This window comes from Myiozetetes cayanensis, unplaced genomic scaffold (genome assembly GCF_022539395.1).
Source record: "Myiozetetes cayanensis isolate MyiCay16 unplaced genomic scaffold, myiCay2020 scf4, whole genome shotgun sequence".
Lineage (NCBI taxonomy): Eukaryota > Metazoa > Chordata > Aves > Passeriformes > Tyrannidae > Myiozetetes > Myiozetetes cayanensis.
Genome location: NW_026087631.1, coordinates 44972472 through 44999622, shown reverse-complemented (window position 1 = coordinate 44999622; position 27151 = coordinate 44972472). Strand labels below are relative to the sequence as shown.

General features: G+C 38.8%; 2 protein-coding genes across 2 annotated transcripts in view; one reads left to right on the top strand and one right to left on the bottom strand.

The window, feature by feature from the left end:
• The window catches only part of MTREX (Mtr4 exosome RNA helicase), a 39446-nt gene extending 21087 nt beyond the window's left edge, over nt 1–18359 (bottom strand). Inside the window, exons 1-15 of the mRNA XM_050328573.1 lie at nt 18169–18359; nt 17353–17484; nt 15646–15712; nt 15257–15319; nt 14633–14745; nt 13601–13775; nt 12546–12636; nt 12073–12197; nt 10795–10893; nt 9910–10012; nt 9636–9767; nt 8377–8456; nt 6867–6977; nt 6126–6227; nt 5655–5780 (exon numbers count right to left, since the gene is read on the bottom strand). Coding sequence (XP_050184530.1) covers nt 5655–5780; nt 6126–6227; nt 6867–6977; nt 8377–8456; nt 9636–9767; nt 9910–10012; nt 10795–10893; nt 12073–12197; nt 12546–12636; nt 13601–13775; nt 14633–14745; nt 15257–15319; nt 15646–15712; nt 17353–17484; nt 18169–18284 — 1635 coding nt within the window. The 5' untranslated portion in view covers nt 18285–18359. The remainder of the gene's footprint in view (nt 1–5654; nt 5781–6125; nt 6228–6866; nt 6978–8376; nt 8457–9635; nt 9768–9909; nt 10013–10794; nt 10894–12072; nt 12198–12545; nt 12637–13600; nt 13776–14632; nt 14746–15256; nt 15320–15645; nt 15713–17352; nt 17485–18168) is intronic.
• Nucleotides 18360–18647: 288 nt separating this feature from the next.
• Nucleotides 18648–27151, top strand: part of DHX29 (DExH-box helicase 29) — a 31523-nt gene continuing 23019 nt past the window's right edge. The window contains 10 exon segments of the mRNA XM_050328570.1: nt 18648–18672; nt 18675–18748; nt 18750–18843; nt 21241–21314; nt 22084–22197; nt 22764–22893; nt 23264–23406; nt 24781–24906; nt 25319–25445; nt 25708–25869. Of these exon segments, the coding sequence (XP_050184527.1) occupies nt 18648–18672; nt 18675–18748; nt 18750–18843; nt 21241–21314; nt 22084–22197; nt 22764–22893; nt 23264–23406; nt 24781–24906; nt 25319–25445; nt 25708–25869 (1069 nt within the window).

Here is a 27151-nt window from a genome sequence, read left to right as displayed (position 1 = left end):
TAACTTAAAGGAAAAGTGTGTCCTAGAAAAGACTATATACTTCTATAAAAGATTAATATAAGAATAAATTTTAAAAAGTATCTTTGTCTTCTGTTAATCTCAAACTTTTTTAAGATTAAGAAGGTAAAGAAAAAGAAATCTAGCTTAGTCAACCAAAATGCATCCACATTTGTACTGATGAGTTTACCAAAGTAAAAGAAAATTTCCCAAAAATCTGTTAGTTGGAGAAAAACTACTTTCCACAGACTGAACTAATAAAATCTGAAGTAACTTGCGGTATTAACAAGCAGTAACAAAAATTAATAAATAATATCAGTTAGCTTAGTCCTACAAGCTTTTGAAAATCCTGAGGTGAAGTTCAAGAGTGACGAACTATTTTACACACTGCTTGATGCATCCCACCTTCCCAAATTTTGGTTGCAAACATCAGCAAGAACAGCTATTTGCTGTTCTTTTCTATCTGCTGGCTTGCATAATTATCTACAAAAACTGTGACCCAGTTCACAAAAGTATTTGAGTATCCATTCGCCTTATCTCCATGATTTCATGCCAAAATCTTGCTGACTTTAAGCAGATTTTAAGTTAAGGTTAAAAGTCAAGTAGCTTTCTGAACCAAAGCCTGGAAAATTTCTGCAATGAAAGCTTCACAAGAACAAGAAAAGTTTGGCAGTTTACAATAAAATCAAATATTTAACATTAAAATTGTTTTTATCTAAATACTTTTTATAAAGTATCCAAAACATTTGTTTCATTACGATTCTCATTTATGTCGCAACTTTAGAACATTTTACTGTCCTCAAACCATCAGTGACAATCTATTACTTTAAATTTTTCAATGGTTTTTCCAACAAGTATATTAGTGCCAACCTCCATCTGAAGTCCGTTTCTCTCTCCAGAGTAGGATTTGGCAGATTTATCAAATCCGGAGGATTTTCATTTTTTTTTTCTATTGGAACAAGTTCTAAATCACACCAAAGCACAACAGTGTAATTAAGATGGCACATTACACTGATGTTGCAGAGCAACTGAATGCTGATGGCAGACAGGACAGTCTCTGTAGAAGCCTTCACTGGCTGTCTTGTGCATAGTCACAAAGAACAAGATCAAATGGAAAGCTGTTACTTACTACTCACTCACAAGTTATGGGAAATGAACTGAAATACTAGTTTGCTTCTCTAGGGAATCTTTAAAGAATTTAGGGAAAAGTAAGCGGAAAATCTCCATACAGTACAGTTTTAAAAGGGGTGGAAAACCAGCAGTACTAAAGATTCTGTGGAGTCTTTATCACAAAAGTGAAGTAATAAGCTGTGCTTATGCAAGAATACTAACTTCCATCAACCTTATTGGATAGCTCCTGTTCCAGACACTTCCTCTTCTAGAATCTGAAGATTGTCATCATCTCCTCAGCATTGTGCCAACAACTGCACAATGGTTATATGGAGTAGCTGTGCAAACAGGTAGAAAGTTAAAAAGACAACTACTTTGCCTGAATTCCTATCCTGCTCATTGCCTGGTAAAATAAAACAAGAGTAAAAATAAAAACCAAACAGACCAGCCAGATTTCTAATAGCAGCATACACAACAAAAAAGCATGGTGCAACCAGACCTATAAAATGAAGGCCCAGCCAAGGAGCCAGATCTACCTAGTCAAGTATCTTCTACAGTTTGGCATCAAGGGCACTTTATATTCCACCTGCAAATGACAAGAAAGCGTAATAATGTGTATCTTATCTCTCTAGATGAATGTATTCCTGAATACAGCCATTAGGACTAGGGCAGTATCGTATTCCTTTACTCAGCACTGATGAGGCCGCACCTCAAGTGCTGCATTCAGTTCTGGGCCACTCACTTTAAAAAGGGCTTTGAGGTGCTGGAGCCTGTCCAGAGAAGGGCAACAAGGCTCGTGTAGCGTCTAGAGAACATGTCTTACAAGGAACAGCTGAGGGAGCTGGGTTTGTTTAATGTAGAGAAGAGGAGGCTTGAGGGGACCTCATCAGTCTCTAAGACCACATGAAACAAGGTGGTGGTGAGGTGGGGGCTGGTCTGGTCTGTCAGGCCTACAGTGAGAGGACAAGAGCAAATGGCCTTAAGATGAGACAGGGGAGATTCAGATTAGATACTAGAAAAAAATTTTTCCCTGTTAGGGTGGTCAGGCATTGGAATAGGTTATCAGGAAGGTGTAGAGTCACCATCCATGGAGGTGTTACAGAGCTGCCTGGATCTGGCACTGGCTGATGGGGTTTAAGGGTTACAATGGTAGTGCTGGGTGGGATGGTTGGACCTGATGATCTTAAAGGTCTTAAAGGATTCTATGATTCTATGTTTTCCTTCCATTTTTTCAGTCCATCTACCTTATCCTGTGATGGAGTAAGTAGATGAAAAGCACTGACAGACTCAAAATCAAAGCTCAAAAACCTACTGGTATTGCACTTTTTCTTTCAGCATAAAATCATTCATTTCCATAACACAATTAGCTTAAGATTTTTATTTTTTAGAGACGTAACAGATTAGCACTGCCAAGTAGCTAACTCAACTCTCCCTGGAGGGATAGATACATCCTTGTAACATGTAACCCAAATTCCAGCTAGAGAGATCCTGCTCTGGTTTCAAAGGCTATCTAGCATCAAGAAGCAGCTCTATTTCCTACCTAAACTTCCTACTTAAACTAACACAATATAAAGACTTAAAGAAAGGAAAAAAAAAACCCCACCAAAATATTTCTTAGTATTATGCAAATGTCAAATTACAATTCACGATCTTCAGAAAGTTTCCCCAACAGTATTGTAAGCATTTAGGTTTACAGATTTCGACAAGTCACTAGTTTACTAAATATTAAGTGGTCGAATAAATGCTAAGGATAAACAAAAAAAACTAGTTACACTGCAGAAGACTAACATACATGACTGAGTTTAAGAAATATTTATAAATATCCCTTGTAAGAACTCCATCTAAGAATGAAGGGCTGAATTTAAGCTACAAGTACTGTATACAATGTCGCAATGGACAATGCCACAGCCAGAGAGCACAGCTGGAGCAGCATTGCTGGTACCAACACACTCAAAGCTCTCACTTCACCGATCACAGTGTGAGGCAGCTGACAACATGATTCTTTTATTTTTTTCTCTGGTATTCAGGAAATAATTTGGATCATACAACACATTAGGGCTGAAGAGCTATGACAAAAATGTTGTATGTAAATGTTCTATCACTCTCAATATGGCTAATTTATTTCGTCTGCAACTTTTCCTATAAATCTTTAGTTTATCCTTGAGCAAAGCAAAATACTTCCATAAGACATGATCATGATCTTAAGACAGACAAACACTGTCATGGTCATTAAAACCTAATTGAGTAATTCTTAATGATAACTACAAATTGTAAATATAGAAAAAAATTAGTCTGTATAGATTTTCTTAGTCTTTTTTGACATGAAATTTCTTCTAGATGCTTTATATTTATGAAGGAAAACAAGGAGAGGTTTATTCATGCTTTACTGTTCATTTAATAAAAGATTAACTTTTACTGCCTTCACAGAAATTGGTTGAATAGTTACCCAAGCTACAGAAACATCAATATCTTCATTTTAGCCCCTTCTGATCTTTTTTCAGAAAAATCTTAAATTCAGTCTTTGCTTATAAATGAAGTAGTATGAAAAAGTAATGAAATACATTAATTCATTTAGATCAGTAGAGAAGAAGCAAGACATATCACAGAAAGCAAAAGAGTTGCCATTATTTTTCCCTTTTGTTTCCTTATAATTTAAAAGAGGGAAAAAATCAAAGGGCTTGTAGTTTCAACAAAGGAAATGTTCTTTATTATTTCCTTGAAATCTAGACAAAAAACTCCAGAAGTAGTATCAAAAAAGTGTGATCTACTACTTCCTTTTCTGTCTTAATTCATGCAGATCGAGTTCAATAGTTCTCAAACTATTGAATTTTCAAATTTTAAAAAACCACACCTGAATGGTTGAGCTTATAATCTCGAAGTATGAAGATAAATAACTAAAATACTATTTTTTCTTAATGTTTTAATTATTTCATATAAATCAACTTTTTGGGGACATTTTTTATAAACTACAGATTACAAATACACAAAATTAATACTTTTTATAAGAATTCTCTTTTGTTTCTCTCACTTTGTATCTCCTGCTCTTTAGTCTTTCAGCTGTAGAAGTACTAAAGTATAAATCCTTTTTAAAAAAACCACACAAAATCACACATTTTCAACAGTCTTACAAACTCATAAAAATCTAGCTAAAAACCTTAGTCTTCATACATCTCAGAGATGTACACGTGCATTAAGTGTGCATGCGAAGAAATAAACATGTCCACTCCACCGAGAAAACACAATCCAAGACAAGATTATGAAATTAATTCAAAACCCAATGCTACCATACACAAATGAGTATTTTTGAAATTTCTTACCTTAGTGATTTTTCTTATTTTCTTATTTTACTGGTTAGTTAGCCATAATGTAACATTCATGAAAATTTTGACTTTTAACAAGGTAAACACTAGCTGTGTGTAACAGATACATCTAATTCATGGATTACGGATTAACAGGTAGCATTGACAGAGCAAAATACACAACACAGAATCCATGTTTGCATAATTAAGAGCAGTCGTGTACAAATTTTTCCCCTTGTTCTTCATTTGCCTGAACAAAACAGAGAAACACTGGCATCTGATTTTTTTTTGGCAACAACTATATGCCTCTTGTTAACATAACTTGATGCTGACTTAAGATGATTCCTGCAATTCATACTCAGTCTAGTAATGCTGTAAGTGCTGTTTTAACACAAATGACCTGCTATTTGTACCAAGGCGACTGGAATAGCGTGCAGCATGAGTCCCCAGGTTTTCAATTTTAACATATGTCACAATTAATGTAAGCAACCTAAGACAGGCAACACACATGCACATCAGAATATTATACTTTATTATGGTTATTTTTGACATGGAATTTAAATAGAAGTGTTATGACTGTAGTATTTCACATTCAAATTATAAAGCAATAGAGTACCAGTAACAATCCGTAACAACACCCATGACAGTTTGGGAAAGCCCTGTAATGTAACGCCCATCTCAACCATGAGTGATTTGTTCAACCTCTTGACTTCCAAACCTCTAAACTTCCTACAAGTACTGTCAGTTTCTCCAGAGTTAACTTTAGCTCAGTGACAGCCATTTCACTCCTTATTTATTGTGTCTATCTCATTTTTGCATGACTTTGTCCACTTTGTCTATCACACTGAGTCCACCAACAAATTTTATTTCATCAGAGAAGCAAGAATTTAATAATTTTGTGAAATCTCAGCAAACCTTTCCTAGTTCAGCAAAACCCTTGAACTAACTGCAGTCAGCAAGAAAAAGAATACTTCAGTAGTGCTATCACTAGAAAAGAGGATGTAGTTCTACTTCTCCTGCCTGCTAGACCTTTTATACAAAGAAGGATAATATTAATCTTCTAATTTTGTTTCACAAGAGAAGCTCCTTCTCTAATGAGCATTCACAGAAAGCTCCTTTTAGGAGTTGTCATCTTCTACCTGCATGATCTACATACTTCTTGTTTTAGATGTATAATTTTGCATGTTACAACACTCAAATCAGCATGGCCCTGTTGGGATAACAAAAACAAAATAATCTCTCTCCTACCTTCAAAAGCTGCTTGCCAATTGTTGGACTCATTTTTTCATCCACCATAAGAATTACTATTCCTCTGTCATCCATACCTCGGCGACCTGCACGACCTGACATTTGAATGTATTCACCAGAGGATATCTAGCATAAAAAGAGAAAAGGAATTAATAAACATTAGAAAAATAGCAAGAACACATAAAGTGCTAACTACAATTACATAGTCTTAGTCTGAACCAATGTCTGCCACTAATCTTCTTAGCATCTTCCATGAACTTTTGATGTATCTATTAAATGACCTCACAGATAATGTGAGGAACCTTGTCTTAGGAATTTGTACTCCAATTATAGATGGATTAGAGAACAGAGACTTTTGAAAGAAAAAACATTTTCTACTACATTGAAATGTACATGTCAAGAGGAAATTCAACCCTAATAAGATTTAAATAATGCAATTCAGTTACTCTACATAACCTGCTTTTCACTTACCCATCGGAAATCTTTCCCATCAAATTTACTGGCACTCGTAAATAGCACAGTCCTGGCTGGCATATTAATTCCCATAGCAAAAGTCTCTGTGGCAAATAAGGCCTAAATAAACAGACTGAAGTTAAGCAAGCAAAAAAAAGGCTCTCAAAACAAACATGAAAATATTCAGGGATTGTTACACAAAATCTCTCCAGATTTTAATACATATGTACAGTCAACATAGGGAACAGGGCACATTCAATACTTAAAACCTGGAGAAAACCATTCTTTCTCTCTTTCCTTATTTTCTCTGGTAAAATATGAAAAGATAGGACTAAATAGACTCCAAAAGAAAAAATTAGGGAGTGCAAATTACATTGACCAATAATAATAATTCCAGTATTCAAATTTTGCAAAAAGAAAACAGGAATTAGACACCCAAAAAAGTCTCCCAAAACTGTCATACAAGGTTACATTTTTCTCAAAGTATTTCACTTAGGACATCCAGCACACAGGTTGGTGAACGTCCAGCGATATTTACAGGAACAAAATTTAATACAAAATAGTTGAAGAAAATGTTCCAAGCCAGATTATTTTAAGTTCAAATACTTTCAAATAAAATCTGAAACACTTATAACTACAGCTGCAACTGTACACTATAATACTAATCTACAACCTGAGCTAAGACATACTTTTGGATTTTCAGGATTACCAACTCTGTATTCAGAACAGAGAACAAACTAAATATGGACATAAGGATACCTTTATTAGGCCTTCAGAGAAAAGAATTTCTATGGTTTCTTTTAAGATAGGGAGCAAACCACCGTGATGGATACCAATTCCTCGTTTCAGAAGAGGAAGTACATGCTCGACCTGGGAAGAAACATACAAAAACCAGTAAACAAATTTTAGTATTTGTTACTAAAAAATAAAACTTGCATGGAAAATCTCACCACTGCCCTTATTGAAGGAATAATTATTGCATTTTAAATTGGGAAACAGTGAATGACATCATCACTATTACATTCCAGTTAGAACTAGGAATAATATGAAGGTTAAAGTAAAAGGCCAATCGTTTCAGTAGACCAGTCTCAAACTGGGTTAGGCAGTGTAAAGGTATGACCTAATTTATACATGCAGTTAGTATTTAAATTTGCTTCTATTAAAAAAAAAAAAAGCCTAATTTAAAATAATTTTTGAAACAGTGATTCTGGTATGTATATTTTGTTTTAAATTTAGTTGCCATAATTTCACTTATTGGGATGTGCTGTAAAAGCAGTGAAGTTAGCACATAGCCAGACAATGAAATTCAGGTTGCTAATGACTGAAACAAATTCTTCTAATTCTAAGAGCATTATACTTCAAACAAATACTTAAGTAAACTTAGCTTTCTGTCTGTTTTTTTCCTTTGACAACAAAGATTTTTATTAACAATCTGTTAACACTTGGTTTTCACCCCAAACCCAATTCTGAGAATACACAGATACTAAAATAGATAACTAGGATAACAATGCCACTTTTTAAGCTTATCAAAAAAACCAGCACACACAATGGATCCTTATTTTCTGGATTTTTTCCATATTTATGAAACAGGTATGTGGAAATCAAACCAACCAGGCATGGTCAAAAATTAAATGGCTGGTTTTTTTGTAAGGAGAAACTGTTACATTCACAATAAAGATCACACCATTAAGACATGGTGGACACGTATCAACAGAAAAGGGGGTTAGAAAGAAATGATAGTTTTTGTTACAAAAGTACTGAATCTTGTAATATTCTGTCCATTTAGAAGCTTGTATTTTTCCACTGTAAGGATGGGAAAATGTCACTATGCTTAGTCATTGTACAATAAATTAGACTGCAGATGCATCACCGCAACTTCTTGAAAGCTTCAGACGCCAATAACCGTTAAGTTCATACTGCACTCTCTCCTGAACTATTTCCAGACAGTTTAAACTCAGGTCTATGTCTTTATAAGCTCTTATGCTTACTTAAAATCATAATTAGAAAAAAATAAATCGAGGCAAGGACTCCATTGGTAATTCTGGCATATGTCATTTGCTGGAATCACAACTGGAAGGAATCCTAATCACCTATTTCATAATGACAAGGTGCAATGAAAGAGATACTAAAACCCAGGGAGATGAATGAGATTACTCAGTTTTAAAATTTCTGTACCCTCTACAAAAGATCCACAGCCACAAAAGTTGCAGAAAACAGGAGAGCAGCAATTCAACCCTATTCAAAAGAACCCTATTCAACTTCCACTCACCTGAGGAAGCTTTTTGTCTTCATCTGACAGACAATCAATTGCATTATTGAACACTTCTTCAACCATCTTTTTTTCTTCATCTAAGAAGGCAATCAGTAAGTTATTAAAAATGTAGAAGGCTAATACCATATGTAAATAAAGTGCTACCACATTCTAATATTTATGAAAGTTTACAACAAAAATAGCATGGAAGACTGTGAAGTCTAAACAAAACCTCCCACTCTGGGTCAAATAACCAATACTGCAATGAGCCTAAAGAACCCTAACAGTAACCAGAAGTAGATGACCAGGAAAAAGGAACACAGAACGAACCTGTCAGAATAACCCAAACTTCTGCTGCTTCCAAACTTGGGAATTACAATTTTATGTACTACCAATCTATCACATAAACCTCCTCATTTCTCTTCCAACCACTAGTCCATGTTTGCACTGACGCAGAGGCTCTTCCCTATTAACTCTCAAAGTTTACACCCTTTATACTAAGTTGCACAAATACAAAGAAAATACACTCAAAGGCGTGACTCTGAAGAAAATATATGAAAATGTATCTCTGCACTTATGCACATCTTTAAATTTTCTGACAGAAACACCGACATTATTCTGCAACACAATCAAAACATGCAAAGATTGGAGCAAGTAAGCAAGCAAGAACTCTGAATAGTTCACAAATGTGAAACAATACATTGATTTACAACAAATTCCTTATTTTTGTTACAACTCCTTAGATTTCTGAAAACCAATGAACTTAAACTTATTTGGCAAGTGTGGTCTTAGTCCAAATAAAATAAAATTATTCTTTGTTTACATTTTGTTTTTCACTTTTGAGAAGGGGGAAGAAGGAGAGAAATAAACTGGATTGCATAGTTGAGAAAGAACCGTCTAGTGGTTTCTTATACAGTTATTTGGACTTTGAGAGAATACTCATTTTTGAAGTGGACATAACACGAAAATTTTGGGAAATACTTTTGTTATGATCAGTCTTCTCCCATTATATACAGAATTTTCTAGGAACTCTTGTGCTATTATTATAATAAACATGTTACTGTAGAAAGAAGTGGAGTTTAAAACAGAGTAACTGTTCAACACTGTGGAGACCAAATACTCCTTGTGCACCAAGAGTTTCTTACTGAAAACAGCCTGACGTACTGGCATAGTAAATGTGTACTTTTCATCTGTTTTTACACAGACAGTTCCTAAGGAAAAGTAACATTTCACATTACACTACATCTCTGAATGAAATTGTATTGAATTAACTCCACCTGTATTGAAATCTAACTTTGTCATCTGAAGTGCATAGGCTTCACAGTCTTTCTTACTGAAGCTGAAAATAATCACAGGTTGGAAATTCCTTTCCATGATCATCTTCACAATCTTAAAAACATTTGAAGGACCTGCAGAGAGAGTACATTAATTTAAATTAAATTTTACAAAAAACAAAGTCTTATTGAGTAATTAAAACACAAGCACAAGTTGCATATAACTTTGTAGTATTACATATATAAAAAGTTATCTCAGAATAGGATTCAAACTCACCTTTTGTTCCTCCTTTCCTACCTTTCTGGTCCCCTTTTGCTAAGTCACCTGCATCTCTAAGCACTTGCATTGCTGTATTAAAATTATCTTCTCTGAAATCTCCCTAGAGGTAAAACACAACCTTTGTTAGTTGTTACTTCTTACACAGTCCACTTAAAAATACTTTCTGTTTAGCACAGCCAGTACCATTACCCCACATACTCAGGCAGAGGAACAAAAACAATTCATAAGCTGGCAAGAGAGTTAACTAGGTCATGTCACAGCTCAGAATTACACTGGTGTCTCTGAAGTTCCTGCTTATTGCTCCTACCATTGCTCCTACCATCGCTCCTACCATCACACCATCAATCACGCCACACATGCCAAATGGCACAATACCAAAATTGACTTTTAGGAACATCCACATAAACTGCACTGCCCAAAACCAGGTCTAGCTTCAAGCACAATAGTGCTGTTTATGGTATTAGCTATTCTTGAGCAAGCTGACGATGAATTTTAAACAAGCTGTTAGTTCAAAATTACCTAAAGGAACAAAAATATTTTGCACCCTCTACCAACGTAAAATTTACATGCTGCTACTTTTTGAGTGAGAAACAGTACAAGGAATATCAACTACTTTGCAGATTTACAGAAAGCAGTATGCAATTTTGAAAACAAAGCAAGGATGTGGGCACTTACGACATTTCAGGGAACTATTACTCAGCTGCCTGTATGACATTAGATAACCAGTTTCTTGTATAACACTCCAAAAATCTAAGAGCAATTCAGAGAACATAACTACTCACTTGTACTTAATTTTAACAAAAACATCCTTTATGCAGCCTATTCAAATTTTGCAAGAGCTGAAGTTTTTTGAGTATGGAAAACAAACTGAATTTTGCTTACATTTTCATCCACAACCAGATGGAGTCCATCTCCTCCTGCTGGGAATATATAATGTTGCAGTGGAGTGGGTCGATAGTCAGTGTAAATCACATGGCAAGGCTATAAAGAAAAAAGAGTTCACATAAATATTTTATAATTGCATTTTAAAAATCGCCTGATGGAAAAGCCAATACATTACTACTAAAATACAGCTCTCTAAAGGCCAGAAAGTAAGGCTCTCAGTGTAACATAATAAATTTTCTTTCCCGAATACGGCTTTTGTATTAATGACATTCTTTAGGAAAATGAAAGTTTGCAAATGCTTTAGAACACAAGTTGGCTATAGAAATTCCCTCTTGTGAGAGAAAGTAAGACAGGTAATATTTCCTTCTGCATTATTAGACAAACTCACAATATTAACATCTTCTATAATCAAAGGAAAAACTGTTAACTTTCTTTTGTAAAAAACCCTGAAGTTTTTCTTAAACACCTAAAAGAGGCTCACAGTACACTTTTATGAACATTTAAGGTTTCACCGGATAGAGAAAGCCTCCTTAAGGAAAAAACAAACAAAACACTTCCTTTAAAACATTAAATGTTACCTAAATCTGCTTTGATCACTGATCAGCTATGATCAAGTGTTCTGCAAAATGAAATCAAGGTTTTGTGCCAAGCTTAAATAGACGTGTCTTAGACTACACTCCCTTCATCACAATATAAGAATCAGTCTCTGGGATATTTTTAAAACTGGACCAGCCTCTTGTTGATACTAAATTCCCCAATTCTAATTCACAAATTGTTCACTACAAAAGCAAGTCTTGAAAAAAATCCAGAATTAAAACCCTAAAGGTTACAGGACAAGACAGATTTCTTACATATCTCTTTTTTTCTCACTTTGTGAGCATATATAGTATTTCCTATGGATTTAAAATTTACTTTTGATCCCTGCATGGTATTTTTACAGAGTTCCTCAAAAAATTTCTCCCAATAACCTTGTTAATCAGCTCAGAAAATTACTGTACACTCATCATGTTTCATAATTCAGAATGTTTGTTGAAATCAGGCAGGTACCTAAATAACTGTGGGAAAAAACACCACTAAAGAAACATCTCTAACCAACAGGCAGTAGAACTGCAAAAGTAAGACTACAACTACAGAAGCCAGGAGTGATCTGCTATCATCTGTAAGCAATGACATGACTAAAAAGACACTCAAAGGCCCAGGTGTTATCAGCCATACCGTTTTATGTCAAAAAACAAAGATTGGTTGGAGGTGTAGCACATGAAAAAAAAACACAACCTGTTTGTGAAGATGGCAGATCCATTCAGCAAACTGCCGGGCATTTGGAATAGTTGCAGAAAGGAACACATAATGTACATTGTCAGGGAGCAAAATAATTGTCTCTTCCCAAACCACACCACGTTCTGAAAATGGAAAATTCACATGAGAAATTTATGGCATCAAAGTATGTTTTTCATTCCTGAAGCCAAAGAACAGCACATGTAAATACAGAATAAAACAAAAACTAAAACAAGTGGGATATATCAAATGCCCTCAAAGTTGCTTTTGCCTTGGACGAGAAAATGCAAACTGCAACACATAGTAATTATATACATTCAGCAAGAAACAAATTCTTATAGATTTATAATAAATTTATAATATTCTCTCTCTTATTTTAAAAGAGAGAAAATAAGACAATTCTTCAAAAGGAAAAGAAAATGTTTTCAGGAAAAAATAAGATTTCTTGAAAAGACAGAGTACATATAGGATACCTGAGTCTCTCATGTAGTGAATTTCATCAAAAATAACCCATGCGACTTCCCGCATAACCTCGGAACCTCTGTAGAGCATACTTCTCAAAATCTAGAAAAAAAAAAAAGAATTGAGTTCCATCACACAAAATAATAGTCACATTACATACATGTCAGTAAAAAACTGCCAGAATTTTTGGTTCACATTTATATGCCAGTATGAAATCTTACTTGGCACAACACCTAAAAGCATTTTAGATGCTATTTTAGATAGGTTCTTAGATGCTTTCCAAGTTGATTCAATCTAACAAATCTCACTACATGAGAAGAAGAGGTTTCCCTGCAAGGAACACTAAAGGAACATGAAAGAATAAAACATATTGCTCCCAGCTACTGTGTGTCAGCATAATTGTTACAGGTCTACAGATGCCCTTCTGCCAAGCCTTCTTTTCCCCTCATCCTAATACATAACCCCCTGCAATTAAGAGGAAATCTTTCATCAGAAATCAAATCATCCAGTCTCTCTACCCCAATCTTTCCCTACTAAAGTTCTGTCTGCTCCTTTGAGGTAAAGACAAAAAGAGGAAAATTGAGACTCATGGTTGGACAGATTTCTACAACAGAAATATGACAAAACTCTGTCAACAGTGTTTTGTGTTACCAAAAGTTAAAAGCTGCATATTCCTGGAGTTCTAGGATCTGGTGTGAGCCACTCAACTATCCCTCCATGATTTTGCTCTTCCCATTTTGCCTCCCTAGAACAAAACACTGACCCCACAGTATGACTGTCAGCTTTTCACATCTATCCAAAGAAAAGTCAGTGTCCTGAGCACTCAGGGAAATAGTTCTGACTCTCTCCACAATAAAGTTCCTGACTGACTGTTCAAAAGCATGAATTCACAGCAATTTACCTCACTTTTTAAATAATCAAAAGTTAAAACATGCAATAACATTCATAACAAACTTTAGAAGACTTTCTACCCTAACTGGGTAACTTTAATGTTTTAATATCAGACCTTCCAAATCAAAAAAGGTAGAAGAAAATACACAGATCACGAATCAATGTCTGATCTTACCTCGGTTGTCATTACCAGACAAGAAGCTGTAGGATTAATGGTAACATCTCCAGTCATCAAACCAACATCCTGAAATTCTTCATACATCTCACGGTACTTCTGATTACTCAAAGCTTTAATTGGACTTGTGAATATCACACGCTGCTTCTCTCTCAGAGCCAGAGCAATTGCATACCTGAATTCAAACACTGTACATATTAGAGTTTTCAGGAAGACATTCAGAGCATATTACTTTGCTCCAACCTCCTGCTTAAAAGCAAAATAAATTATGCAATTCAGAACCAGTAAAATGATATGCAGCATTTGAACCCATGCTCTAATAAATCCTCCATTTCATATCTAGATTAAATTCAGCACACTCTTAACTCAACTACATATGCCTCTCTGGAGAGTAAAGAATCCTTTACACCAACCTAACTGATTTTTAAGGACACTAGAGCTCATCTGGTTTAACTAAAAAACTGTCACTGTCTCACAACAAAACTACTATTATTTGAGTCCATGTTATAATATATCTTCAAGTACATCTCCCTTTTTACTTCAGGTCAGCAAAGTCACTCCACTGTCCGACCAAACCCTGACAGAAAACATACACTAGCTTTTAAAAAGTTCTTGCCTGAAAGACACTTAAGTTGCAAACTAAATCAAACGAGTGCTTCTGATAAAAGAAAAAAAAAAACCACACACAAGAAAGTCCTTATTAGTTATAGACAGGAGCTAGAAAAAAAAGGTATTTTTTTCCAGATTTATGCAAATCGGTATTGAAGAAACTTTCTCTTCGATCTATACAATAAGATCCTGACAGCTAGTTCAAAAACAGAAGTTTAGCTTAAACACAAATTAAGCCTTTCACTGCCCAGTAAACGAGATGAAAAATGTAATTATTATATTTAAGAGTGGCCAATTTAGTTCTAACACCTATGGACTGAACATAGCATCAAGAAACTGGGACACAATAGCTACTGATGGTGTAACAAAATGACATAACAAACATCACACGCTTCTATTAGAGGTTGTTGGAAAATTACTTACTCAGCACAAACAGTTTTACCAGCTGATGTATGAGCGGACACTAATACAGACTGGTTGTTATCTACACAAAGAATGGCTTCTCTCTGAAAAGCATCAAGAATAAATGGATATTCCTAGAAAGAAAAAAAGCAAAAACATTACATAATGTTAAGACAGAGTTACATCTAATTAATTTTCTGACTGATCTAGTGTGCAAATTAGAGGCAGAAATCCTACAGATATTTGTAATTTCAGCTGATCTTAGTCCTGTATTCTGCAATGACTTTGTATTTAAATATTTTTATCTAATAGCACACCTAAGATCTTTGCTTATGTCTTGACGTCATATCAAATTAAACTCTTGCCCCGATGACTGAATTTTCTCTAGTTTACTAATTTAGGAAGAGAAACTACAGCGATGCCACCACTTGATGTTGCAAAAAGAACTGACATAGCAGCCTAACCACCCCATTCAACGATATAATTTTCTCTACCAAATTTTAAATATAGAAACATTGTACTTATGACAGGCCGTCTTCTCCAGACCTTACTGACAAAGTTCATAATTTTTTGCTCTACTCTTATCTACTATCCAAAGCATGTACAAAAAAAAAAAAAAAAAAAGAAATGCAATCTACCACATACTTTTGCAGCTTTCCCAGTTCGTGGCTTCAGACCTGTGAATTCTTCATCTGCTGGAAGTGCAACCTATAAAATACATTTAAAATAAAAACAGTTGCAGAATTCTCTGTTCACTGCAGTGATGTCTGGTAGCATCAAGTGTATAAAAACTAACTTGAATTTCTGTTGCCCTGTTTCTGTGAGCTCATGTGTCAAATCCTATTACGAATTTTTCAACCAATTTCTCTACTCTCCTGCCCCAACGATGCTCCTTCTCTCACTTTGCTGCAATGAATCTGCAATTCTATGATACAATAATTAAAAGTGGAATAAACAACACTATTAATAGCATTAATAAATACAATTATATGAAACAAGCCTATGTTTTTCATGTGCATTTTCACTGCACTTACCTCATGTGTGCAGCCTTCAACAGTTTCCACAGCTTGTACCTTCACTTGAGGCATCAGGTCTGCCAGACTAAAACCACATGAGTTAGGATCACTGAAAAGCATTCAAAAATTCCGCTTTCTTTATAAACACGAACATCTTGAATTTCACCTCTACTTCAACTGCGACACGAAGAAAATATGCAGTCTTGACAGGGACAGTCAGTAGAGACTACTACTAGGACTAATATCTGTAAGTTAAGATTTTGCTGCTACATAAATTTACTTTAGCTACTGCTTTAAATCTTGCACCACAGCACTTGGATCTCATTTGCTCATATAAAGTTTTATGACTAAATGGGGACTTTTTCCAATATAAACCAAAGCGAAATTCAAGACCTGTATTCCTGCTGCTAGTCATGACACAGAATAACAGCAGCCTGCATCATCCCAAGCAGCTGCCTGAAGACAAGGCCCAATTTCTTTACCAGTTCCTTCTTTCACGGCCACAAGGAGGGACTACAGTCTCACTGCATGAAACTTTATTTTCCTGAGGATTTTATAAGCTACTGTGGGCAAATAAATACTCTGCTGATACCACTAATACAGAAATTGACTTAAAATGTTGGCTCTAGTTTTCTCTTGCTTCTATACCCTTTGTTTACAGTGCTCTGAGAAGTCTTCTCATGACCTTCTCACAGAAAATCTTACTTCCAACTTAGAAAAAATTAATATGCAAGACCAGTTGACAACCCAGACCAGAATTCTGCCTGACAGAAGTCAGTAACACATCACCCAGAAAACAGCATAAGAGCACAGCAAATACATATGTTATATTTCTGCAGTACAGTTTTGTGCATCTTGAGCAGGAAGTGCACACCTGCATTTGGCAGGTCTGGATGAGGGTTTTTTCCATGAACCCTCCTAATTTTCTGAATCAACATTAGCTTTTGAGTTTCCATGAACCTCTTAAGACACAATAATACGAAAAAGTGCCTGTACTGCCTGTTCCACCTATTTTCAAAACACCTCATAATATCAGTCATGAAGTTCTGGAAAGAAAAAAGGGATAGCTATGCAGATCCTACAGTACAGAAATGGCATTCTGGCTTCCCTTCAGCTGTGTCATCTCCCCAGTTGCTGATATGTCCAAGTATACCCCTCTATCCACGTCAAATACCTGACATTTATGCTCAAATTTAAGCGCATGTCTGTAACCAAGATTCCAAATATTTGCTGCAGTTACCACCTTACATGCCTCAAAAGTCTTGTTTCTGGCAAAATTACTGGCAAAATTACTCTTTCTAATTATCCCACAGTATCCATAGAATCCCAAGCCAATTATGTTTTTCAGTGGCACGGTACACATGTACTTGCTCATCTCTTGCTGTGTGTGGAATCAACACGACAGCTTTGACCAAGAACCCCCAATTCATGAGTACCCACAAATGCATAACTCTGCACTTACAAACATGATAAATGCTAAACACATGAATAAATACATGAACGTCTGTACTTTTATTCTAAGCATGCCCAGTGCTCATCAGTGCTGAGACTGCACTAGCAGCACATCCTCACTTAAAACAGATGATGGAAATGCAAATTTTCATGCAAAAATTCATCTTTTTTTGAAAACAGTGCAAAACTGCTTTATATTGACTGTTCACAACCAGCAATGGCTAACCAGTATGGCTTGCTGGGACTATTTTACACATTAAGTTGGGCACTTACTTAGCATCTTCTGATACAACATCTTCCAATTTTGGCTTCTTTCCCGAAACAACAACTTCTGTACTATCAACCTCAACGTCCCTTTTCGGCTTCCCTGTGGCTGGTACTGAAGGTTTTTCTTCCGATCCTTTCCTGCAACATAAACAGACAAAAAAATTATACTTTGTATCTTTAACTTACTTATTTTCAGGAAAGAAAACAGGTGTCCCAATGGTGACTGTGATTACACCGCTTTCAGGGAACAATCCGGGGGAACCCTACCCACATAACACGCTGGGGGATTTGAAGCCACTTCCCAGATAAGCTGGCCAGCACATCCCAATACTTCCCAATTTCCACTGAGACTGGGCTGATGAAGCTTTAGGGCCAGAAATTTTGGGAAAGCAGGTCCCAGAACTACAAAACGGGTCAGCTGGAAGACCCCACAGTGGTCCAATCTCCCTGATCCAGCAGGGTCATCCCAGAGCACATGGCACAGGATTGCATCCGACAGTTTTGGAATACCTCCTGTGAGGGAGACTTCATCACTTCTCTGGGCAACCTGTGCTGGATCACCCACACTGTAAAGAAGTTCAGATGAAACTTCTGTGCATCAGTTTCTGACCGTTGCCTCTTGTACTACTGCTCGGCACCACCAAGAAGAGCCTGGCTCCATTCTCTTTGCACCCTCCCTTCAGACACTGGGTCCCTTCAGGCTGCACCGACTCCCGCTATCGGGGGTGTCCAGCAGCTCCCACCCGCCGGCACAAGCCAGGCCCAGCGCCACGACCCGAGCCGCCACCCACAGAGTACCCCGGCCGCTCTCCGCGCCCTCACCCCGCTCTCCTGGCGGCCTCGGCGGTGCCCGCTTTGCCCTTCTTGGCGCCAGAGGCGGTGGCGGCCGCGTCCTCCTCGAACACGCTGAAAAGCTCGTCCCCGAACGCCTCCGCCATGCTCGCCGCGCTCCCGCAGTGCCCCGCGCGGGGGGGCCTTCCGGTGCCGCACCCCGGGGGAGACACACACAGAGCCGCCCGCCGGCTCCCGCTCCCTGGCCTGTCGCCCTCGGCCCCGCTCCCCGGGTCGTCACCCCCGGTCCCGCTCCCCGGGCCCGCTCCCCAGGCCCCCTCCCAGCCCCGCTCCCCGGGCCGACACCCTGGGCCGTCACCTCGAGCCTGCCGGCGGAGCAGGAAGAGGAGGTCGCGAGGCCCGCGCGCGTGCGCAGTGGGCGGGAGGTGATGCCGGCCAATGGGAGGCGGCGTCGGCGGTGCCGCGCGCGGTGCCCGGATCGGCGCAGGCGCGCAGGGCCGGCGCGCGCCATGGGCGGCCGCAGCAAGAAGCAGCGCGCGGTGGCGCGGCTCACGCGGCCGCCGCAGCCACCGCTCGCGCGCGCGCCGCCGCCGCGCAGCCCCTGCCGACTTCCGCCGCGCGCGGGGCCCGCGCCTGCAGAGCCCCCGGCAGGGCTCGGCCCTGCCCGCCCCGCGCCCGCCGCCAGGGACCCGCGGGTCAGACAAGGTACCGCCCGCACGCACCGCTGACCGGGCAGCGCCCGCAGGGAGCCCCCAGCGTGCCGGGATGGGGGAGGGGGCGGCCCCGCGGAAGGGCTGGTGTTTCCCGGCGTCGGGAGAGGCAGGGGGAGTCGCTCCACCCCGAGGCTGGTTGGGCCTGGCGTCAGCCCGCCCTGCCCGCCGGGAAGGTCGAGAGGTGTGATATTGCCGCTCCGCTCGGCCCCGGTGAGGCCGTGTCTGGAGTGCTGTGCCCGGTTGTGTGCTCCGCAGGACAGGAAAGGAGCTATTGGAGAGGGTCCGACGAAAGCCACAAAGATGATGAGGGATCTGGAGCATCTCTCGTGTGAGGAGAGACTGCGGCCAGGCCTTTAAAGCCTGGTGTCAGGAGGATGGTGCTAGACTCTTTTTGGTGGTACATGGTGACAGGACAAGGAGCAGTGGCCGTAAACTAAAACAACAAGTTTCAGAACTTCTTTACGTTTAGGGTGACAGAGGACTGAACAGGCTGCTCAGAGGGCTTGTGGAGTCTCCCTCTCTGGAGACATTCCAAATCCGCCTGGATGTGTTCCTGTGTCACCTGCTCTGCATGACCCTGCCTTGGCAGGGGATTGGATTAGATGTTCTCCAGAAGTCTTCTCCAGCCATAACTAGTCTGTGATTCTGCTCCCAGGGGTGTCCCTGAGCAGATGAACCTTGTTGACGTCAATGTGTTACTTACATAAAGTCTTGTTATTAGATTATCAGCAGTTTCTGTGCAGCAGGTGTTTGGTGGGCACTTTTCCCAGAGTTTCTTAGGTAGATGTTCATTTTGTATGTTGACAAAACCAATACAGTCTGGATTTGGGATTATTTTGGAGGCTTTTTTGTCTTGAAAGAGCAGTTACAGGGTTGGCAGTTAGAGCATTTCAGCAGTGTTGGGCGACCCGAGGGACGACTGTCCTGGGTGTAGTCTAAAAAACTATTATTCTGCAGCATTGTGAGATACCTGTTTTCAATAAACCAGCTTTGCCAGAAGTAGCTCAGATACCTTATAATATTAGAACAGTTTGTGTTGCAGACCATGAGCAATCATACAATGGCCAGGCCATCTGAGATTCCAACTTGTTAACAAGAAGTCTTGCAATCCATTAATATAAGCTTCCTGAATGTATTTGTGTACTCTGCATTTACAAATCTGGGCTCTGCTCAATGTATTTCTTGTGTCTCCCACTCCCCCAACGGCCCTGGTGCTCAGTCCCCTTCAGAAAATAGGCCACTTCTCTCCCAGCTGTAGACTGTGGTGAAAAATCAGTCAGTGTAAGTGAAAAGTTAGTATGCTCTAAACACTGGTGTGAGCCCACCAGTCATTGCCTGTGGGTGACTTGTGAGTGCTGGCAGCTGTTCGTATTTCCTGACTAGAGGTGACCATGTTTTTCCTGAAGTGCAGTTACTTGCACCCCATCCTGATCTAGATCTAGAAGCAGGCTCTCCCAGAGCCCTTCTGCAGGCAGTCCAGCCCAGACAAGGCTATCCAGGCTCCTGCTGGGAGGGATCTGTGCCTCTTGGTGAACAGTGCTACTCCCTCTGGAGTGGTGTGCAGCCACTTAAGGTGGCATATAAGCTATGGGTTTGCTCAGTTGCTTTCTACCTGTGCAGTACCAGACATGGTATGTGTGTTCTGAAAGTGATGGAATCCAACAGCAAGGTGTGTGTTGTCATTCCAATGGCAAGAAGTAGTTTTGTGACTTAGTTTTTTTAATAATAGCTGCTAAATAAAAGGCATTTAGTCATGACCGTAGCACGCTTAGACAGACAAAATGTTTCTGTAACCACATGGCGTCCTAAATAGGAGACAAACGCAGCTACCTACATAAGGGTAGGTCAGACATGTAGTGACACTGCTGTAGGGTGATCTTACATCCTCCACCAGCTGTCGCCTTAAGGTCTTCCTGAACCAGATGCAACTTTTTTTTTCCAAAGCCTTCATGTATCAGTTGATTCTTTACTACAAAGCTGGTTTTTCTACCCCTGGACCTTGGTAAATGTCCATTATCTACAGCATTACTGGCAGAGTTCTGTTACATAGCTATGCACTTCGTAATAAAAAAATCCCCAACAGTCTTGCATGTTTTAAATCTGCTACCGCTTTCTCTCTTTGGCAACCCCTGTTCAGTGTTCAGAGTGAGTAGTTAATCCCATTTCCTCTCGCTGTGCAACTCTGAATTTTCTATTTTGTCTGCAAAGTGTTATACCCTTCTTCACTATTCTGTGTTTAAGGCCTTTTTTGATTATTCTAATTGTCATTTTATACCTGCACGTTAGTGTAGTATTTGCTTGTACTAACCTTGTTGGGTCTGCTTTAGTTACTATAAACAATGTTCTCTGTGTTCTCCTTGTGCAATTGATTGTTATTTGCAATTTGCAGGTCCGAAAACTTATAGTTTTAGTTCAGCAACGGATTCCAGGGCTGCTGCAAATCTAGATAAATCTGTTCTTAAGGTGAGTGTCTTCTTTACATGAAATAACTTTGATTTTCATTGTACTGCTTTAGCTGAGTAAGTATTTCTTCAGCTCTTCTTCAGTTTTATATGTGCAGGTGGCCTACATTCACATATTAGATATTGACTGATGATACTTTGGGGTTTGAATGTGCTTTAAGAAAGGAGGGTAAACTAATGGCATAGGAGAATGTCTATTTTTTTAATATACTTTTCATGCAAGACTATTAAGAATTATCTTTGGGTTTCTTTTGTGCATATGGATTCTTCTTCCTGTCAAAGAAAGAATACAGATTTTATATAACAACCTCAGGAGCAACTAAAGCTTGATTTATACTTTGGAAAAGTTAAAAATATTGGAATTCCACACTAAAGTTATTTTTAAAGTTATATAGGAAGGAGAGCGTCACAGATTGTATCTTGATGTTCAGATTATTTTATACCAGCTCTTGTAAGTAGAGGAAAAAGTCCTTGTTTTTCCAGTAGAATTTTTTTTTTTAATTTCTTTAGATATTTCCTTGAAAATGTAAATGGTCCTGCTTTGTAATAAGGAATGAACTCTTCTATTTCAAGAAAAAGCATATAGGTTGCCAAAGTAAAGAAGTGTTCCTTTCAGAAGAAATGTTTAGGGCATTTATGAAAAGCTGGAGAAGCTGGAATTTGAATGGCAGAGAGATTTCTGCATTCTTACATCCTTAGCCGTGAATAGTATTGATATGTCTCAAAGATTTCTAATGTTTACTTTGTGTCAACTGATTTTCTCTGTGCAGGTAACAATAAATGGTAACTTGGAGAAAAGGATTATTGATGTCATCAATGACCATAAAACCCAAAATGATGACAAAGGAATGATTTCCAAAAGACTTACTGCAAAGAAACTACAGGTCAAGTTCGAAGTTCTGTTTTCCGACCGTTGCTTATTTAGAATAAAGGTTTAGGTTTTGTCATTTTTATCATGTGTGATACTACACTTTTGTGTGCAGTACGAACCATTACAGCACACTTTTCGGGAGTTACATTATCAATTAGTCAGTGGAATCAACAAGTATGCTTATTAGGAAAGGCACATCTTTATGGATACAGGAACTAAAATCAAGAGTCTTCAGAAAAGATAGAGGAATAGTACTTAATCTGAATCTTTTATGTTTCCTATATTCATTCCATTTAGCTGGAAAATTGTAGGTGTATGGTTTTTTTAACTGAAAAATTACATTCTCTACAGAAGCTGGAATGTAGATTTATTTATACCTATGCATGCTTATTTACAAAGAAAATATTATAAATTCTGTGTGCAAAACACAATTTTCTGCTTAGCTTTATAATACAAAGAGTGCATGTTGTTTACCTCTATTTAAAACCAGTTTCCTGATATGTAGGAAACAGAAGTTTATAAACCTATATTACATTTCTGGATGAACTCCTGATGTTTTCTGACTTTTTCTATTTATAGGATGTATACATGGCTTTACAAAGATTCTCTTTCAAGACTGAACACATTGAAGAAGCGATGAAAAATACACTTTTGTATGGTGGTGATCTTCACTCTGCCCTTGACTGGCTTTGTTTAAATCTTCCTGATGGTGAGTGTGGGTGACAGAGAATAGTTTATAAGAGAAGAGAAACAGGACATGCTCTGCCACAGGAGTGCTTCACAGTAGTAATTAAATACATTATTCCACTAAATTGGTAGTCACCATAGTGTTCCTCTCCTAGATTCCCAGCTTTTTGGTTCTGGGATATTTTAGTGTTTAAAGTCATATGGACTTGTTCCTGCTCTTGGAGTTCTGTGAAAGTCCAACAAGCAAATACTAGCTTATATAAATGCTAAAACCTAATTTTTATTTTAGGTGTTCTGATTTTGTTTTGTTCTTCTAGTTGGTTCCCAACACACTTTAAAAGACTTTCTGTAATTATTGGCATTTTCTGTGACATGGGTTTTTTATTTTGAAGATGCTTTACCTGAAGGTTTTAGCCAGCAGTTTGAGGAGCAGCAGCAGAAACCAAGAGCAAGATTTCGTTCTCCCGTGTCACAGCGTGAACCTCTGCCTCACTCAGTAGATAACAAAAAGAAGGCAAATGGCCCTGAAACTAAGGTAAACTGAAAATTTCATCTGCATTTACTGGGGAAAGAGAGAACAAAATTTTCTAAAATATGGGAGTTGCATTGGCTTCCAACGCTGATAAAGTTCATGAAAATGTTGCGTGATTAATAATTGTCACCCACAGTATTCTAACTTCAGTGGAATGGTCATTTGAAGGTATTGTATTTTTCATGTGGAGTCTAGAAGGCTCTTCATAGTTCACTTTTGTGGTAAAGCACAGGGAATCTCCTGAGGTTTAAACAAGATCTAGTGCAAGGTGCTGCACCTGGGTCAGGACAAGCCTGGGTATCAACATGAGCTGGGGGATGAAGAGATCAAGAGCAACCCTAGCAAGAAGGACTTTGGGGTGCTGGTAGATGAGAGGCTGGACGTGACCTAGCAGTGTGTGCTCACAGCCCAGAAAGCCAGTTGTATCCTGGGCTGCATCAAACGCAGTGTGGCCAGGAGGCTGAGGGAGGTGATTCTGCCCCTATACTTTGTCCTCATGAGACCCCACCTGGAATGCTTCATCGGCTCTGGTGACCCCAGCACAGGAAGGACGTCGACCTGTTGGAGCGAGTCCGGTGGAGGGACGCGAAGACAATCGGAGGAGGAATGGAGGGGCTCTCCTGTGAGGAAAGGCTGAGAACTGGAATTGTTCATCCTGGAGAAGAGGTGGCTTTGAGGAGATGTAATTGCAGCCTTCCCTTACCTGAAAGGAGCCTACAAGGATGCTGGAGAGGGACTTTTTACAAGGGCAAGGAAGAATGGCTTTAAATCGAGAGAGGGTAGGTTTAGATTAGATGTTAGGAAGAAATTCTTCGCTGTGAATGTGGTGAGGCACTGGACCAGATTGCCCAGAGTAGTTGTGGATGCCCTCTCTGGAAATATTCAAGACCGAGTTGGATGGGGCATTGAGCAGCCTCATTTACTGGAAGGTGGCCCTTGGCAGTGGGGTTGAAACTAGATGATCATTAAGGTCACTTGCAACCCAAGATATTCTATGACTCTGTAGCTTAATTGTGTCCTAAAATGAGTTTATTCTATTTATTTAGAGATGGCACTCTTTACATACTTGGTGGGTTTAAGTTTTCCTGTGTACTTGCAGTGTTTTGATTTCTGTGGTTATTGAATCCTAAAACCAGAAATCAAAAAGGAATCATGCAAGGAATTTCATTTTTTACAGCAATTACAATCATTCTAGTGTTAAGATCTATTTAGGTTTATAGTGAGATATTCACCTTGGCTGGAGAAGTTTTCCCCGTGTTTTTTTGTTGTGTATCTTAGTTTGTTTATAAAATCTTAAGCATTAGTTCCTGGCAGAAAAGAGCATTGATGTTTTCACTTACTTTTATAATTTCTTTTAACTTGCATTGCTCTTCTTAGGAGATGAATGTGAGGAAAGAGAAAGAAGTGAGTATGAAGGAATGGATTTTGCGATATGCCGAGCAACAGAGTGATGACGAGAAGAATGAGCCTGCGAAAGAGACAGCTGAGGAACAGTTTGACCCAGTAAGATAGAATAATGTTTCACAAAGTCTTTCAAAAATCTCTGGTACATCTGCATATGGGGGATATATTTGTTATAAGTTGGGGATTGGTTACTTTTTTACATGATCTGTTTTTACAGTTGCAGGCTACTGTGTTGAAAGTTCTCCTTTTCTAACTTGTTTTTCCTTTCCTCTGCTTTTTGTACTGGGTTCAAAATGTTGAATGTATTTATCTAAGGAGGCAAAATTCTTAAAATATATCTTAGTTTGATTAGGAAAGTGATTATCAAATTTGAGAGGTTTTGTCAGTTATATAAGAACTAATTGTCTCTTTGTTGTATGAGCTTGGTATGAATGACAAAAAAACCCTCCATTTTTTTATTATAAAGTTTGTTAAAATATTCAACTAGTAATTAATAATTCTCTTGAAATAGAATGAGAGGTATATACATCTGTCTGCCAAGCTTTCAGAAGCAAAAGAACAAGGAAGCATCTCCAAGCAAGAGAAAGACAAGCAAGGCCAGAAGGCTGCACAGGAGAAAATAAGAAGAATTCAGCAAGGTAGAGCTGTGCAAGTTATCTCTGTTTTATTTTCTAGCCTGCGTATTTGTTAGGCAAATAATTCTTAGAGTCAGACTGAAAATTATTTAATCCTCTTTTGTGCCACTGCGTGAAATGCAGGCCTTTCTGAATCTGTACTTTCCATGTGGATCAAATTCTAAAATGTCAGTAACATTTTACTATTTCTGGTTTTGGGTACTCAGTATGAACTAATATAATTAAGCGTTTTAAGCAATTGTAAGTTGTATCTTCTTTCTGGCAGAAATGGAAGTACTTGAAGAACATCCAGTATTTAATCCAGCTCTAAAGATTTCAAACAAACAGCAGAGTGAAAAGAAAAAAACTCCCTCACCTCAGCCTCAAGAAACCACTTTCAGTTTGAGCTTACTTGAAAAACCCGAAGGTGCTGCAAAGGAAGACAAAGGTGTGTTGCAAGTGGTTCAGTACAAACTTAAAGAGTGCCACAGATTTTCAGAATTAGTTCTTGCTTTTCTAGGTTGGGTTGCTTTGCAGTGCTGACTCAGCGAGCTCTGATCATGGGAAAGGAAGGTGGGCTACCTCAGAAGGGCACAGAGTTTAGGTTGGAAAGGACATCTGAGATTGAGTCCAAAACTTGGCCAATCACCACCTTGTCAACTAAAACCGTGGCACTATGTGCCATGTCCAGTCTTTATTCTTAAACACTTCCAGCAATGGTGACTGCACCACCTCCCTGGATAGCCTGTTCCAGTACTTGACACCCTTTGTGTGAAGAAGTTCCTCCTAATGAGGAATGACTGACCCCCACCTGGCTATAGTCTGCTTTCAGATAGTTGTAGAGAGTGATAAGGTCTCCCCTGAACCTCCTTTTCTCCCTCATCTTCCTCGGTAGCTCCTCACAGAACTTGTGCTCCAGAGCCTTCACAAGCTCTGTTGCCTTTTTCTGGATATGCTCCAGCACCAAAATGTCTTTCTTGTAATATGGGGCCTAAAACTAAGCACAGAATTCAAGGTGCAACCTCACCAGTGGCCAGTACAGAGGGACAGTCACTGCCCTGGTCCTGCTGGCCACACTGTTGCTGATCCAAGCCAGGATACCATTGGCTTTCTTGGCCACCTGGGCGTACTGCTGGCTCACGTTCAGCCACTGTTGACCTGCATCCCTGGTCCTTTTCCACCAGGCAGCTTTCCAGACACTCTTCCCCAGCCTGTAGCACTGCCTGGGGTTGCCGTGGCACAAGGGCACGGCTTGGCATTTGGCCTTGTTTAATCTCATACCACTGGCATCAGTCTGTCTATCCAGCCTGTCCAGATCCCTCTGCAGAGCCTTCCTACGCTCCAGCAGATCAACACTCCTGCCCAGCTTGGTGTCACCTGCAAACGATCAGTCTGTCTCACTGACCAAGCTGACTTTGAAGGATCTATATTCATTTTAGCAGATAACATTGAAAGCTATTTTTACCATCCTGTCCTGTCTAAAATTTAGATTCTTTTTTTTTTTTTTCAACTGTAGTGCTAATTAGTGTTTCTAGTGTCACTATCTCATCTTCTTGAACTGTTTTCACGGTAAATCTTCAAACTGTTAGATTATTTTCTAATAACCAAACTTTAATGAAAGTTCTAAAATTATTGGGTGACCAAAGATGACAAAATACTGTAACTAATTCTGCTAGATGCTTCTGTGGGAAATGCAGACATTTCTGTCATGTATCATCACTACCAGTATT